This window comes from Enhydra lutris, unplaced genomic scaffold, assembly GCF_002288905.1.
Source record: "Enhydra lutris kenyoni isolate GAN:26980312 unplaced genomic scaffold, ASM228890v2 scaffoldscaffold22, whole genome shotgun sequence".
NCBI lineage: Eukaryota > Metazoa > Chordata > Mammalia > Carnivora > Mustelidae > Enhydra > Enhydra lutris.
The window spans coordinates 10,656,381-10,671,932 of record NW_019154106.1 but is presented as its reverse complement, the minus strand read 5'-3'; the positions used below and the strand labels follow the sequence as shown (position 1 = coordinate 10,671,932).

Below are 15,552 nucleotides of genomic sequence, written 5' to 3'. Positions count from 1 at the left end.
ATGTGTTTGTAAAGCCCTGACTGCCTGGCACTTCATAATTGTCCCATAACTGGCACATCATAGTATCTCTAAAATGAGATTAACAAATGGCATTAATAAGTGGGTTAAGATGCTCAGGTGAGCTACTGGAAGCAAAAGGCCTTTTTCAGTGTAAACATCAGTGCCTGTGTGAGAGACAAGTCTGTCACATTTGTGTTTCAGCAGCATGAATCCGATGGCTTCAGCAGGACCCCTGGACAATTCCAGGTTAGCAGTGGCACCCCACAACGGCTATCCTGTGACCCAGCAAGTAATGTGTCAGGTGGCCCTGTCTCCAAGCAACCAGCCCCAAGTACACCTACTTCCTGTGAACCCACCAGGTTTGAAGCTACCTGGGAGTGAGCAGCCTGTCCAGAGAGCCTTCAAGGAGGCCAAAACCTTAGGAGTAAGTGAGATTTTGCTCTGCAGGGACAGGTCACTGGCTGGCGTTAGAAGGGGGCCAGGGGCGGGCGGGGGGGGCTTGGAAATACAGAAACTCCAAATCCAGCAAGCAGGGTTGGAGCTGACCCAGGCTTGCTAAACTCGGGTCTACCAGAAATCTCAGCTGTGCAACATCACCAGGGTCTCAGTATGGGGCCTTGGATTCTCTGCCTTAGGCATTTTAAGAAAGAGGAAGAAAGGTAACAACAACCAAAAAAGCAGTAAACTTGAATGTTGGTCCTTTTTTTAAATTCTATTTATATTAAATCATCAGAATAGCCAAATCCATATAAAGGGAAAGTAGATTAACAGTTGGGGATGGCTATGCCAAGGGGAGACTGAATGGGGGAAGGATGAGAGGTAAAGGGCATGGGTTTACCTTTCTTTATTCTTTATTTATATTCAATTTAGTTAACATATACTGTATTATTGGTTTCAGGGGTAGAGTTTAGACATTCATCAGTTGCATATAACACCCAGTGCTCATTACATCACCTGCCTCCTTTATGCCTATCACTCAACTATCCCTTCCCCCCACCCATTCCCCCTCCAGCAACCTTCAGTTCGTTCCCTAGAGTTAAGCATCTCTTATGGTTTGCCTCCCTCTCTATTTTCATCTTATTTTATTTTTTTCCTTCCCTTCCCCTGTAGTCATCTGTTTTGAATGTTGGTCCTTTTGCCAGTGTCCACGTTGATTCATGTGGCCTCTGGAAAAAAGTGGGCATACCAAGCTCTTTATGTCTGAAATTTGAAAACTTCACTATTGTATGTTGATCTATTTTTATTGATTTTGAAGGGAGTTCTCTGTGCCTCCTGGACTAAATGCCTGTTTCCTTCCCCAGATTGCGAAAGTTCTCAGCTATGATTTCCCATAAAATAGCTTCTGCCCCTCTCTCTCTTCATTCTCTGGGACACCAATAATTCTAATATTGTTTTACTTTGTGGTATCACTGATTTATTGAAGCCTCCATCATGGTCCATTAGTTGTTTTTCTCTCTTTTCCTCAGCTTCCTTCCTTTCCATTATTTTGTCTTCTATGTCACTGACTCTCTCCTGCCTCATTTACCTAGCTGTTAGAACATCCATTTTAGACTGCATCTCAGTTAAAGCATTTTTAATTTTGGCCTGATACTTCTGGACTAAGAGATTCTCTAGTGTCTTTCATGCTTTTTTCAAGCCCAGATAGTAACTTTATAGTCATTATACTGAATTCTAGTTCTGACATTTTACTTATATCCATATCGATTAGATCTATGACAGAGTATTACCTCTGATTCTTCCTTTTGTTGTGAATTTCTCCCTCTAGTCATTTTGTCCAGAGAAGAATAAATGAACAAGAGAACAAAATTAAAAATATCACAACAACCCCAGCAAAATACACACTAGACAAATCTGAAGATGTCAGAAACCAAGAAAGAAAAGAAAAAAGATGGGGGAGAGAAATATAACCTCACAGCTGGACAAAACAGGGTGATCTACTTGGTCCTGAGTGTATTTTGGTCTGTTTGTTAGAAGACACTAAATCCCAAACTTGTGAAGAAAGCAAAACTGATATAGCTACAAAAAATAAAATTGAATACAGTGAAAGGAAACCAAAAATGAAGAATATATCTATAAAATTAAATGTAGACATGAAAATTATAGAAATGCCTAAAAACAAAGAGTCAATAGAATAAGAATCTAGTTGAAAAAGGAAAAAAAAAGAAAAAAGGAAAAGAATATTTTAAACTGAAAGACTAAAGACTCCTGAGAAAAAACCTCAAATTCTGTATACTATTTTCCCCTAGGACAAGAGTTTCTTAGTCCTGTGTGTTCTGTAAACTTGGTATTCACCTGAGATTCTGCTTATCTTCTGGGGGAGGTACCCATTGCACTGATTCTTGGGTGTCTTTGCTTGGGCAGAGTTGTCCCATCCCTTGCCAGGGAGCCAGGCTCATTGTAAGCAGCTGGGGGTTGCTCTATGTGACTTTTGTTCCCTTAAGGTTTTTCATGCCATTTTAGAGGATGAAAAAAATGGTGGTGCCCCAAACTCCAGCCCTGGAGCTAAATGATCGCTGTCCCCACTCTCCAGGGCACCCTTAGGGGAAAGCAGTCAATCCTTTTTGTGTGTGCCAAACTCCATAGACTCCTACAGGGCACACCTACACCAATCCTCCAAGGGGAGGAAGGGGGTCTCACTAAGGTGCTGCTACCTTCTGGGCCCCTGCTCCAGGAGCAGTTGCCTGGTCATGGCAGGATCTCCCAGAAGTTGTTGCTTGCTGGGCCCTGGCTTGGAGAGCAGTCACCCGATCATGTCGTGGCTCAAGATCTATGGCAACACTGAGCTCAGAGACCACTCATGGGCTCACTGATTGTAGCCAGGCTCCCACTCCAGTGCTTGGGAACTCTGCTGCTCTTGGGTACCCCCAGTCTTTCTGTAACCCTGGAGATCCTGAGACCACATGGTCCCACCTAGGATTCTGCCCCACTTCACCACCTGAGCACCTTTCAAGGTAGTGATGTCCCTTACAAGAGCAGACTTCTGGAAGTTCTGATCTCGTGCTCCACTGCAATATCACTTTCCCATAGCCAACTTACACAGGTTCTCTCCTCCTGTCATTTAATCTTCCAATATATCCCCTCAGATTCACTTCTCCACACCTCCTACCTTGCAAAAAGTGGTTGCTTTTCTATTTGTAGAATTGAAGCAATTCTTTTCTTAGATCTCAGGTTGAATTCACGGGTGTTCAGAATGATTTGATAAATATCTAGCTGAATTCAAGGTAGATGAAATGCAAGTCCCCCACTCTTCTGCCATCTTCCCTCTCCCTCCCAGGACCATCTTGTGGTATTGTTATATACACTTGTAAAGAATAAAGGAAAGTTATACACCAAAATGTAAGGGGGATGTTTTCTCTGAATATAAGGTAATTATGGATGTTTTATTTCATTTTTATATCTTTCATATGACTTTTTAGACTAGGAAAATGTAAGATTTATTAAAATAAAAAGGAGGTACAAAGGGGAGACAGGATCCCACCCCAGAAACAAAGGCTTCAGATTTTGGCTCTCCTGACAGGCTGCCCAGATCCTTATTGGCCTGATACACATCGGCCTTGGCTCCGTCATGGTCACCGTCGTCTCTGGGGGCTACACAGCTATCTCACTCTTTGGAGGCTTTCCCTTCTGGGGAGGCATCTGGGTAAGTAACGGGTCACCCCACCAGGCGAGTGAATTCCCAGAAAGTGCCAACACACTCAGGGCCATCTTGTCAATTTGTGTGGCTTGTACTCCACAGCAGGTTCCCAGTCAAGAGAACAAGCAAGGTGTGAAGCTGGCCCAGGCCTTGCTTACCAGGCATGTTAGTTTGCTAGAGCTGCTGTGACCAACAGCACAGATTAGGTGGCCTACCCAACAGAAATGCATTCTTTCACAGTTCGGGGGCTGAAAGTCTAAGATCAAGGTGTCGCCAGGGTTGTTTCTTCTGAGGCCTCTCTCCTTGGCTTGCAGACAACCGCCTTCTCCCTCCGTCTTCATGTGGTTTCAGTGTATCTGTGTCCTAATCCCCTCTTCACATGAAAACACCACTCATATTGAATTAGGGCCACCTAATGATCTCACAGAGAATTAGTCACATCTTTAAAGGCCCCATCACCAAACATAGTCATATTCTGAAATACTGGAGGGTTAGGACTTCAACAGATTAATTCTGAGAGGACACAATTCAGCCATAACACCAAGTGACAGCCCAACAAGGTGTCATTCACCCAGAGTGGGCGCATTTTCTAATTGGTTCACCCCAGGGGTCAGGGAACTTTCTTCTCATTCATCAACCCAGGGGTGGCACCTTTTTCCAATTCATACAACAGTGCCAATGTGTAAAAGGATGTATTGGTAATAGCCTTCAAGTGTTGTTCAACATAAGCCCACAGCCTGAGCTCCAGGAGAAGAACACTTCCACCAATGGCTGAGAGTGACTACTGAGACACAGAACAGTCATTAAACAAGGGGGACTCAACCTGGAGTCCACAGATGGGCTTCAGAGTCTCCATTCTGGCAAAATATTTGGTGTGCTAGATGTGTATTTTTTTTCCTGGAAAAGTCCATAGCTTTCATCAGATTCTCAGGGTGACCTATGACCCCATAAAATGTTAAAAACCACAGATCCGAGCGCCTGGGTGGCTCAGTGGGTTGAGCCGCTGCCTTCGGCTCAGGTCATGATCTCAGGGTCCTGGGATCGAGTCCCGCATCGGGCTCTCTGCTCAGTGGGGAGCCTGCTTCCTCCTCTCTCTCTCTCTCTCTCTCTGCCTGCCTCTCCATCTACTTGTGATCTCTCTCTGTCAAATAAATAAATAAAATCTTTAAAAAAAAAAAAAAACCACAGATCCTTTCTCTTCTCCAATTTACTGTCTGTTTGATTCTTTTGCATTCTCCCTTAGTGTCCTCTGTGTGTGCGTGCGCACACACACACACACACTCTCTCTCTCTCTCTCTCTCTCTCTCTCTCTCTGTCCTTCCTTCTCCTCCCTCTCTTCCCTCCCATGTCCTTTTTCTCTCTGTTGTTACATAGTCTTTGTCTCTGGACTCACACACCTATCTATGATTCAAATACAACTTTTCTCTTAAATAGCAAAACTCCAGAGTAATCTAGATAAGGAAAGTCCCCCCCTTATCCCATGACATTTAAATCATTTAAATAAGATAGCCTAATGTTATCCCCTCCCCACCCCCGTACCAACAAAACACCTGCAAAATGGCAAGGCTCATGTTCTTGGGAGGATCTTTCTCTGAGTACCTGCTCTTTCTTGTTTCCATCTGGGTCTCATTTACTGAGGCTGTGATCCTCTTCTGCTGTGCATGGACCCAGAGTTGGAACTCAGCCCCTATTCCTCTCCCCGAGTGCTGCATCTATATAACGCATTTTCATGGAGTTTGGGGCAATGGAGAGGCTAACACCATGGCCACAGAATGGCTTGCTATTGAGCATTAGATGCAACTGAGTACTGTTGCCCAGACATCTTCCTTTCTGCCAGGTTGACCAGCTCTCATGACCATCCCCCCTCCTCATATCTGCAGGCAGTTTTGATCCTGGTTGCTGTTTTGACTCCAGGACTATGTATTCCCTAAAGATCATTAATGTCCTCTTCCAAAACAAAGACCCATCTCCTCTGGCATCTTAAAAGTATCCGAAGGGACCTCAGAAGGCCAGCCCCTTGTTCCCTTCCCTCCTTATCAAGTCTCTATATACTAAGGGGTTTAAGAATGAGATTTATTTTCCCACATACAGGAAAAAATACCATTCTCTTTAAAAGTCATAAGAAGCTAGAGTAACTTTTCATTGTAAAACTGTTTCCACCCCATGACACATGCATCTACCTTGAGTGGGAGGGTATGTGGGGTAAGGGTTAAGAACATAGGGTCTGGGGATGCCTGGGTGGGTCAGTTGTTTAGGTGTCTGCCTTCAACTCAGGTCATGATCTCAGCGTCCTGGGATCCAGCCCTGAGGTGGGCTCTCTGCTCAGTGGGGAGTCTGCCTCTCCTTCCCCTTCCTGTCCTTCCTTCCCTCCCTCCCTCCATTCCTTCTTTCCTCCCTCCCTCTCTCCCCTCTTTCCTTCCTTCCTCCATCCATCCCTCCCACCCTCCCTCCCTTCCTTCCTTCCTCCCTCCATGTTGACTTGAAGGCCCCAGCACAGGAACCTAGTATGTATGAGGGAATGTGTGTGACCAGAATCCTGGGAGCTGGAAGATGGGATGCAATCTGGGGCATCTTTCTAAAACCCCCTCTTCTGTACCAGTTCATTGTTTCAGGATCCCTCTCGGTGTCAGCAGAAAATCAGCCACAATCTTCTTGCCTGGTAAGTCACCTCCTGACACAGGCTCTGCCAGTAGAGGCCTACAGGAGACACCCTCTGGGGAAAAAAAGGTTAACACACAATCCCTCCCTCATCCCTACATCTAACCAGACTCAGGGCACTGATACACGTGCTCACTCATACTCACAGGCAGGACTACAAAAACCTGGCCAGAGTCATGATAGGAAGGAGCCCAGAGGATTCTGGGGAGGGAAAGGCAACACAGCCACCTGAATTAAGGTAGAGACAGAACAGTGTCCCTAAGAGGTGCCTACAGGAGGAGACACAAAGCTCCTAGGGGTCCTGGCTCCACTCCAACAGAGCAGGCACTGATAGGGCCTGTGGCACACAGCGTAGGCCTCCAGCCATTCCTGCAGGGAAGCCAGGGGAAGCTCAACTACCTGCTTCCCGAAGAAATCCAGCCAAGTGAGCTCTGCTAATCACAGAAACAAGGTCCCCTAGGCACAGACCAAGAAAGTATCTTTGTTTCTTTCACAAGCAGGTTGTCTAGGGTGAACGGCCTCAGGAGGCCAGGTCCCTCTACCACAGGAGATCTATCTGAAAATCTCCAAAGGGAAGCTCTAAATTCTGGGCATGTCCTTCTGCACGTGGCCCAGAATCATAGAGTATCAGAGCCTGTCATATCCCAAGACACAGGGGCTGAGCATCCTATCTGTCTCATATGGGATAAGCAGGTTGAGTGTTTCCCAAAGATTTGTCCTAGGGACACTTGTCCCATGCAACACTCTGTGAAAATGAGTAGGTAAATTGGGGAAAGCTCTATTTAGTAGTCCCCTCTCTGGAAGATCCATGATCCTGGGGTATCTGGGTGGCTCAGTTGGTTAAGTGACTGCCTTTAGCTCAGGTCATGATCCCGGAGTCACATCAGGCTCCCTGCTTGGCAGGGAGTATGTTTCTCCCTCTGACCCACCCCTATGCTTGTGTTCTCTCTCTCTCTCTCTCAAATAATAAATTAAATAAATGAATGAATAAATAATAAACAAAATAAAAATAAATAAATAAATAAAAATGAAATTTTTAAAAAGATCCATAATCCTTATTAAAGGCTCTGACAAGTCCTACAGCAAAGACCTATTTAACTTAGTTCAGCCCAGCTTTTTTCCAACGTTAATTTACCTGCACACTTTTTTGTACAAAACAACTCTTTCCTTGCTACAGAACTGAAGTTCTAGGGATTCACATTAAGAAGCACTTGTTGAGTCTCTATTCATCTCAGCTACAATAATTTTCCTCTCCTACCCTGACCCCTGTGTCTTCTTCAGCTGAATGGCAGCTTGGGCTTGAACATCATCAGTGCAATCTGTTCTGTGGTTGGAATCGTATTCTTCATCACAGATCTGAGTCTCATCCCATCCGATAACTACTCTGTCTCTTATCCCCACAATTACACCTGGGGTGTGGTGAGTACCCCTCTAAACCAATGTTCCTCTGAGTTCCGAGTTAGCTACATTTACCAAATTATTAGAAGGCCCAAAACCAAACTTCTTCACCTAGCACTGTAGAAAAAAATCAGAACAGAGTGTAAAGTCCCTGACCTATGGCTTTATTGCTGTGTTACTTTAATCATGTGACTTTTCTTAGTCTTAGTTTCTACCTTTATAAAACAGTACCTACCTATGACATTATTGGCAAAATTAAATGCAATTATAACACACAGATGCCTCCCACTGCACCCCTGCTTGTGACTGTGCACAAGGGGTCAGGAAAGTTTTTTTGTAAAGATTCAGAGAATAAATATTTAAGGCTTTGCAGGCCCTCTGGTTTCTGTTACAACTACTCATCCCTATCCTGTAGTGGGAGAGCAGCCATCGGAAATAGGTATCTGCCTTCGACTCCAGCCCTGAGTTGGATCCCAGTGAGTATATGCAGTGAGCATGGCGGTTTTCTGATAAATCTTTATTTATGAAAATAGGCAGCAGCCAGGATTTGGCCCATGGACAATATTGTACCAACTTATGCTGACCCGTAGAAATATAATGTGAGCTGCATGTCTGATTTTAAATATTCTAGTCACCACCTTAAAAAAAAAGAAGCAAGTGAAATTAATTTTAATAATATATCTTATTTAACCCAATATATCCAAAATGTCATTTCAACACGTAATCCGTATTTTAAAAAAATGATCAGTTTGATATTTTGCATTTGGGGTACTCGATCTTTGAAATCCTGTGTGTCATGCACAGCTCACTTTGGGACTAACCACCTCCCAAATGCCTAACAGCTACACGAGACTCGTGACCCTGGGACTGACAAGAGAGCACAGCACAGACAAGTCCTTGTCCACTCGGTCCCTCCAACTGCCTGGCAACCCATCCTCTCCTTCCCAGTCACGTGACGGAGATGTTTTCCTAAAGGATGACTACCCTTCCCCTTAGAGGAGTACCAGTAGTGTTAAAGTAACAATTCTTTTACCAACACACTTGACCCTCACAAAAACCTGGTGAGACGAGGTTAGGGGACTTCCTCAAAGCCATAGGGACAGCCCACCGCGGAGCCACACTTGGAGCCAGACCTTGGACGCTGAAACTAGCCCTCCTAACAACCTACTCCCTGTGGTTCCAGAGCCCCGGCGTGGCTATTTCCAGTGTGCTGCTCATCTTCTGCCTCCTGGAGTTCTGTATAACCTGTGTTTCTTCCCACTTTGGCTGCCAACTGGTCTGCTCTCAACACAACTACGTGAGTCCAAAGGCTCCTCGGTGGGCGGGAAGGTGCCCCAAAGAGAGTGGAGTCTAGAGGGATCGCCATGCTTCCCCTTCCTGCCCAGGAGCAGAAGTCTCGAAGGGTGTAAAGGCCTCCTTGCCTGCCTGGTCCTTCTTACACCCTTACTAGGGCACCTCCTTGCACCTGTGTTTTCCAGGTGGGCGTGGTCCTCCCGAATGTCTATGTGGCAAACCCAGGGGTCATCCCAGAACCAGTGAACTTGCCACTGACTTCTTCCAACCAGTTCCAGGGCTCCAGATAAGCAAAGCCAAGCTTCTAGAAGCATCTTTCAAAGAGACAGAAAGAAGACTTCCCCTTTCTGGGCTTCTAAAACCCAGGATCCTCCTTCCTTGACAACCTAAGGGAAATGTTTCTCTACTTGCATGCATCTTGACTTCATTCAATTTGGCATGGAAAACCTTGCATTTCCTCTATTAAAAAGGAGACAGAAGGAGGTTGGGGGAGCCAGGTGGTGGGTAATATGGAGGGCACGTATTGCATGGAGCACTGGGTGTTGTGAATAAACAATGAATTCTGTTACGTTGAAAAGAAATTTTAAAAAATGTACTGAGAATTTGATATGTTCTAGGAAGGTTAACAGTGGAGAACACAACAAATTCCCTGACTTCAAGGAACTTTTGGCCTCATAGGACAATTAGGCAAGCAATTTTCTCTAACACAGGGCAGAATGTGGGGACTCACAGAGAGAGAACAGAAAAGGATATGATTTATTCTAATGGTGATGGGGAAAGTAGAGAACAACCTTGGTTAAGGAAGCAACATTTGAGTGGGGCATTAAAGGGGGTTTTTTAGTGCAGTAAGGAACCATCCGGTTGGAGATATCTTGGGAGACAGTGAGTCATCCACTAACAGGATTAATCCTATATGCTGTTACCACTGATGTAGCAGTATTTGTGAATACACATGGTCTTAAAAGAAGGTATCTTCCCAAGTTATGAAGCTAATATATCTTTATTTATAAAAGGATAGAGACTAATTCAAAGAGAAATGGCTATGTCTATAATTTCTAGATCTACCCACGTTAATTTAAATATTGTTATACATGATGGAAACTGGCTTCAAGAAGGTTATATGCTGGCAACAATCTCTGACATCCAGGTGCCATCTAATTTCCCTTCGCTACAGAAGCCTTGCAAGGATTCCTTGTTGTTGTTATCACTAAATGCAGAACATGATTTTACTCATGTAAATATGTTTAGCCTCTGACTTTATCCAAGAAGTTTCTTCTAAATGGCTTGCTGTTTAGAGTCCCATCTCCTGCATCTGCATCGTCTCTGACCGGCAATCCTCTGGATGCCCATCAGCTGGTCGGGTATGGCTGAGGTTCCAAGACCACAGGTGAGTTTTCATTTGCTGGAACTGAATAGGTCTTAGGAAATCATGGATAATAAAAATGTAATGTGGGATATGTAGTACCCTGGTTTTAGACCAGCCCTTCACTCATCTGTTCTGTAAGCTGAGATATTCATATGTTGGGCTCCCCAAAATGGACAGGCCTAGTGGGACCACTCTTGGAAGTTAGAGGGACAGAGCAAGTCTGGCCTTATTTCCACCCTCTTCCTTACTACTTCCTCTCACTGCCCCCATCTGATTCCACACCTTCTCACTTCACAGAACTCAAACCCTCAACTACAATGTCCCACTTGGTGTTCAGAGTCTCCTTCCTGACTTGTCCAACCTGTGAGTTAGCTCAGACACTCCTGATGAGTCCCACGTCCTACCACATGGGTCATCTTGGAGACTGTATCTGCTCACACACCTGGTGTTTCTCTGGTTAGATGGCATCTGCCACCTGCCACCTGAAATCACTCTGGGCTTGTTGCAATAGAGTACCTTTCCTATCTTACCACCTGCCCTGTTAGTCCTGGGTGCTAGACCCGTCATTCCAGATGGCCCCTTCACCAGCCTAAAGAATAGCTCACTGCCTCCTGTGGGCAGCAAGGGTTGTCCTTGCTCTGCGCCATTCCACAAACTATTCATCCGCACAACTCCACTCACTCCCAGCCTCCCTAGAACAGTGGAGCATAGACACCAGAAGAGTCCTTGGAGAGTTAGCACCATCAGCCCAGCCAGGAGCACAAACAGGACTAGAACTAATACTCCAGATGGCCCATCCAAGGCTCCTTGCAGAAGCAGGGACACATCATAGGACAAAAGGGTGATTACAGTCACCTGTAATCTGACCCCTGAGCTGCCACCACACTCCTGGCTTTCTCTCCCAACTCCCCAACCAGTGACAATTTTGCTGTCACCAGATTCACCAACACCCTCCAGTAGCTCTGTTTCCATGCTCATCCTACTTGCCCTCTGTAGGATTTAACCCATCAAACCTCTCCCTCCTTAAAACACTAGGCTAGTTCTGCAGTGGCTTCTCCAGATGCTCTCCTCATTCTCTCATGTGAGTTCCTCTCTCTCCCCTTGGGCCTTGAGCACTGCTCTCTAATAAGGCACTACCCTTGGCCCCTTTTCTCAGCTCAGGTACTCAAGCTCATCTCCTGGGAACTTGAGATTCTAATCTCGAGGGAGATGGAGAGTCAAATATGCTAATCCATGCAGAAAGGGCTATAAAGTGTTTATACTGCTTTCCAGTCAGGCCTTGAGTCCCAGGGCTTGTCATTCCCTGGTTGGGGAATTCTTATGAAAAAGGTCATTCAATGTCCTAGTTGACATGCCTGCCCCCATCTCCTCCTTCGGCAAGTTCAATGGCCACTTTCACAGGGAAGCTGTCTTAGGTTCCCATGGCCACGGGCATCCAAGGAAAGGCAGGCCTGTGGTGGGAGCTAGAGGGATGTGTACAATGTGACGTGGCAGTGGTGATGCTCAGGGTTTAACCTTGAGGACTTTTTTTTTTTTTTGACTGAAAAAAAATCTGATTTTTGTGTTACAGTTGGAAAAAAAAATAGAAGTGTAGCTATGTGTCCCAGTAGCAACTTCTCACTTGCAACATTTACAGCTCCCCTCAATGACCCAAATAATTTTGGGACATTCCACTGGGGAGGGATGCTCAGTCTTTGGAAGGTACATTACAATGTCAGTAGGTGTGTCATGACAAGGAAAGACCTGTTCCCCCAGGACCCCAGCCCCAGTGTCATGCTAAAGTCCATACTTTCCTGACTTTTCCTTCCCAGGACTCTTGCTACCCACAGTTTACACCATTTGTATGGGGTCAGTCTTCCTGGGTACAGACTGAACATCTTCAGCAGCTCCTAGCTCTCTTGCCAGGCTCATGATAAGACTTATCACAGAGCAGCTGTCACCGAACACTTCCTAGAACGAAAAGTATCCTCTTGTCTCTGGGACTAATCCCTTACATACCCATTCACTCAATCAGCCTGTGATAGGAAGTACCTGCTTTATGCCAAGTGCTGTCCCATTCTGCACAGTGATGAATGGAGCAGATGTAGTTCCTGCCCTTCTGGAGGGCACATGCCTGAGTACGTGACAGGCAAATCACATGGTCAGTTAAGTGATGGGGATGCAAACATGGTGTTCATCTAGACATTACTGGGGAAGGGGAAGAGGGCAGGTCCAGAATAGAAGTCCCCTCTAAAGAGGAGATGTGAAGAATAAAAATAACTAGCCACACAGAAAGCAAAGTCAAAACCAATCCAGGCAGAGAGAAGAAGCCATGCAAAGCCCGTGCGGGAAGGAGCCTGGAGTGTCCAGGAAACTGGAAAGAAAGCCAGGGCAGCTGGAATCCAGTGAAGGAGATGGAGAGTGTCTCAAGAAGGAGCAGGAAAAGCAGGCAGGGGCCATAGAGGCCTCTGGGTTTCATTCTAGGGCTAAAAGTCATTGGGTGGCTTTATGCAGGAAGTGATGTAATCCAACTTAGAGTTTGAAAGCTCATTCTGCCTGCTTTGTAGGGAAGGGATAGGAGAAGGGTGAAGGCAGGAAGTAGGGGGTCCTGGAGGAGATTTAGTCACAGTATAGGACAGGGACTGGCCAGCTAAGGCCTATGGGTGGACCATTTCTGGCCTACCACTTGTTTTTGTAAATGAAGTTTTACTGGAATACAGCCAGGCCCATTTGTTCACTGGTTGTTTCTGTGCTACAACAGCAAGTTTCAGTAGCATGACAGAGACCATACAGCCTGCAAAGCCTAAACTATTTACTATCTGGTCCTTTGCAGAAAAGTGTGCTGACCCTAGAGATAGAAAAGAAAGGAGGGGTGGGGGGAGGGGGGGGAGGAGGAGGGGGAGGAGAAACAGTTATTGTCCTTTGTGGGCCAGAATCATGATGTTCCAAACTATTCGCTCATGGTGGGAAAGAATTGGCTATGACCCACTTACCTCCTCTTGCCCTTGGTAATCAGACTCTCCCAGTGAAATCAATTAAGGTGGGAGCCGTAAGAGCATGACCACAATTAGGGGAATGTCCCCATTAACAATCCACTGAATGCCTGGACTAGGTAGTGACAGTGGAGACAAAGAAGCAGGCCTGGGACACGGCTTGGTGGGGAGATCTCTAGGGTTCATGGACTGTGTGGGGTGAGTGAAAGAAGAAGGGTAAATTGAGGGCAATGCCAAGGTTTCTTCCTTAAGTAACTGGGTGAACAGCCATTTACTGGAATGGGGAAGGCTGGCATCAGAAAAAGTTTCAGGAGGAAACCCCAATTTCAGTAATATTGTCCTCAGCACTTATAGGAGCATACCGTTCGAGAGGTGGCCAAGAACTTAAAGATAACCTCTCTTTGACACTGGACTATCCTCTGTCACTGCCCCCCATGTATAATATCGGCATCACCGGGGAGCCCACTGGCCCTTCCCCAGACCTGCTTACTGAGGAGCGCTGAGGGCGGGGTCAAGAAGTCCGTGTTGACGCAAGCCTGCCACGTGATTCTAATGCTCAGTCATGTTTGCGAATTCTCCACAGATTCTTCGTAAGTGATTTTTCCTTCTCATCTTATATGGTGCCATACGTTACTCTGCTGTCTCCAAAAGCAGCCCGCAGCCCACACCACCCTTAGACAACTTTATTGAGAAGCCCTGCCAAAGAATGAACATGTGTAAGTTAGATAAGGTGCTCCCTGAGTTAGGAGAAGGGAGTTGGGGGAAATTGGAAGGGGAGGTGAATAATGAGAGACTATGGACTCTGAAAAACAATCTGAAGGGTTTGAAGAGGTGGGGGGGTGGGAGGTTGGAGGAACCAGGTGGTGGGTATTAGAGAGGGCACGGATTGCATGGAGCACTGTGTGTGGTACAAAAACAATGAATACTGTTATGCTGAAAATAAATTAAAAAATGATTAAAAAAAAAAAAAGATAAGGTGCTTCCCGAGTTATCACCTAGAAGATAAAAGGGTGACCCTTGGAGCTGAGTACAGAGTACTGGATAAGACTCGGTCCCAGCCCATCCGTTTCTTACCAAAGCCTCCCACAGGCCCAGGTCCCTCACACTCACTTGGCTTCCCCTACTTCCCACACAGGTGAGGTTACTGTCAACTACACTTTTTTTAATTATTATGTTATCTTAGTCACCATACAGTACATCATTAGTTTTTGATGTAATGTTCCATGATTCGTTATTTGCATACAACACCCAGTGCTCATTACAACACGTGCCCTCCTTGATACCCATTACCAGGCTAACCCATCCCCTCTGAAACCTTCAGATTTTTCCTGGAGTTCATAGTCTTGCATGGTTCGTCTCCCCCTCTGATTTCGAGCCCCTTCAGTTTTCCCTTCCTTCCCCTAATGTCCTCTAGGCAATTCTTTATGTTTCATATATGAGTGACACCATATGATAATTGTCTTTCTCGGCTTGACTTATTTCACTCAGCTTAATCCCCTCCAGTTCCATCCATGTTGATGCAAATGGTCGGTATTCATCCTTTCTGGGGGCTGAGTCATATTCCACTGTGTATATGGACCACATCTTCCTTATCCATTCTGATGGATATCCATCCATTCTGATGTCTGTTGAAGGGAATCTCAGCTCCTTCCACAGTCTGGCTATTGTGGACATTGCTGCTATAAACATAGGGGTGCAGGTGCCCTTTTTTTTTTTTTTTTCACTATATCTATATCTTTACATGTGTAAATACCCAGTAGTGCAATTGCTGGGTCATAGGGTAGCTCTATTTTTAACTTTTTGAGAAACTTCCATACTATTTTCCAAAGTGGCTGCCCCAGCTTGCATTCCCACCAATAATGTAAGAGGGTTCCCCTTTCTCCACATCCTCTCCAACATTTGTTGTTTCCTGCTTTGTTAATGACACTTTTAAAAAAGATTTTATTTATGTATTTATTTGTCAGAGAGGGAACAAGCAGAGGGACCGACAGGGGGAGAGGGAGAACAATGCGGGGCTCCATCCCAGGACCCTGGGATCATGACCTGAGCCGAAGGCAGGTGTTTAACCGACTGGGCCACCCAGACGCCCTCTAATATATTTATTAAACTTAGATCAGGAACCAGGAGTCATTAGAAAGAGACTGGACAAATGCCAGGGAAAGAAGGCAAGAGCAACAAGATTAGACTTTGTCTAGGTAAGAGGCCAATAAAACTCTATAAAGACTCCCCCC

The 15,552-nt window shown here is 45.6% G+C and overlaps 1 protein-coding gene across 1 annotated transcript; it reads left to right on the top strand.

Moving 5' to 3' along the window:
* Window positions 1-205: 205 nt before the first annotated feature.
* LOC111149411 (membrane-spanning 4-domains subfamily A member 8-like) lies at window positions 206-9,273 on the top strand. Its single transcript, XM_022506448.1, has 6 exons — window positions 206-424; window positions 3,518-3,640; window positions 6,234-6,293; window positions 7,574-7,711; window positions 8,874-8,987; window positions 9,169-9,273. The coding sequence occupies exons 1-6, from the start codon at window positions 206-208 to the stop codon at window positions 9,271-9,273; spliced, it is 759 nt and encodes a 252-aa protein (XP_022362156.1).
* Window positions 9,274-15,552: the final 6,279 nt, after the last annotated feature.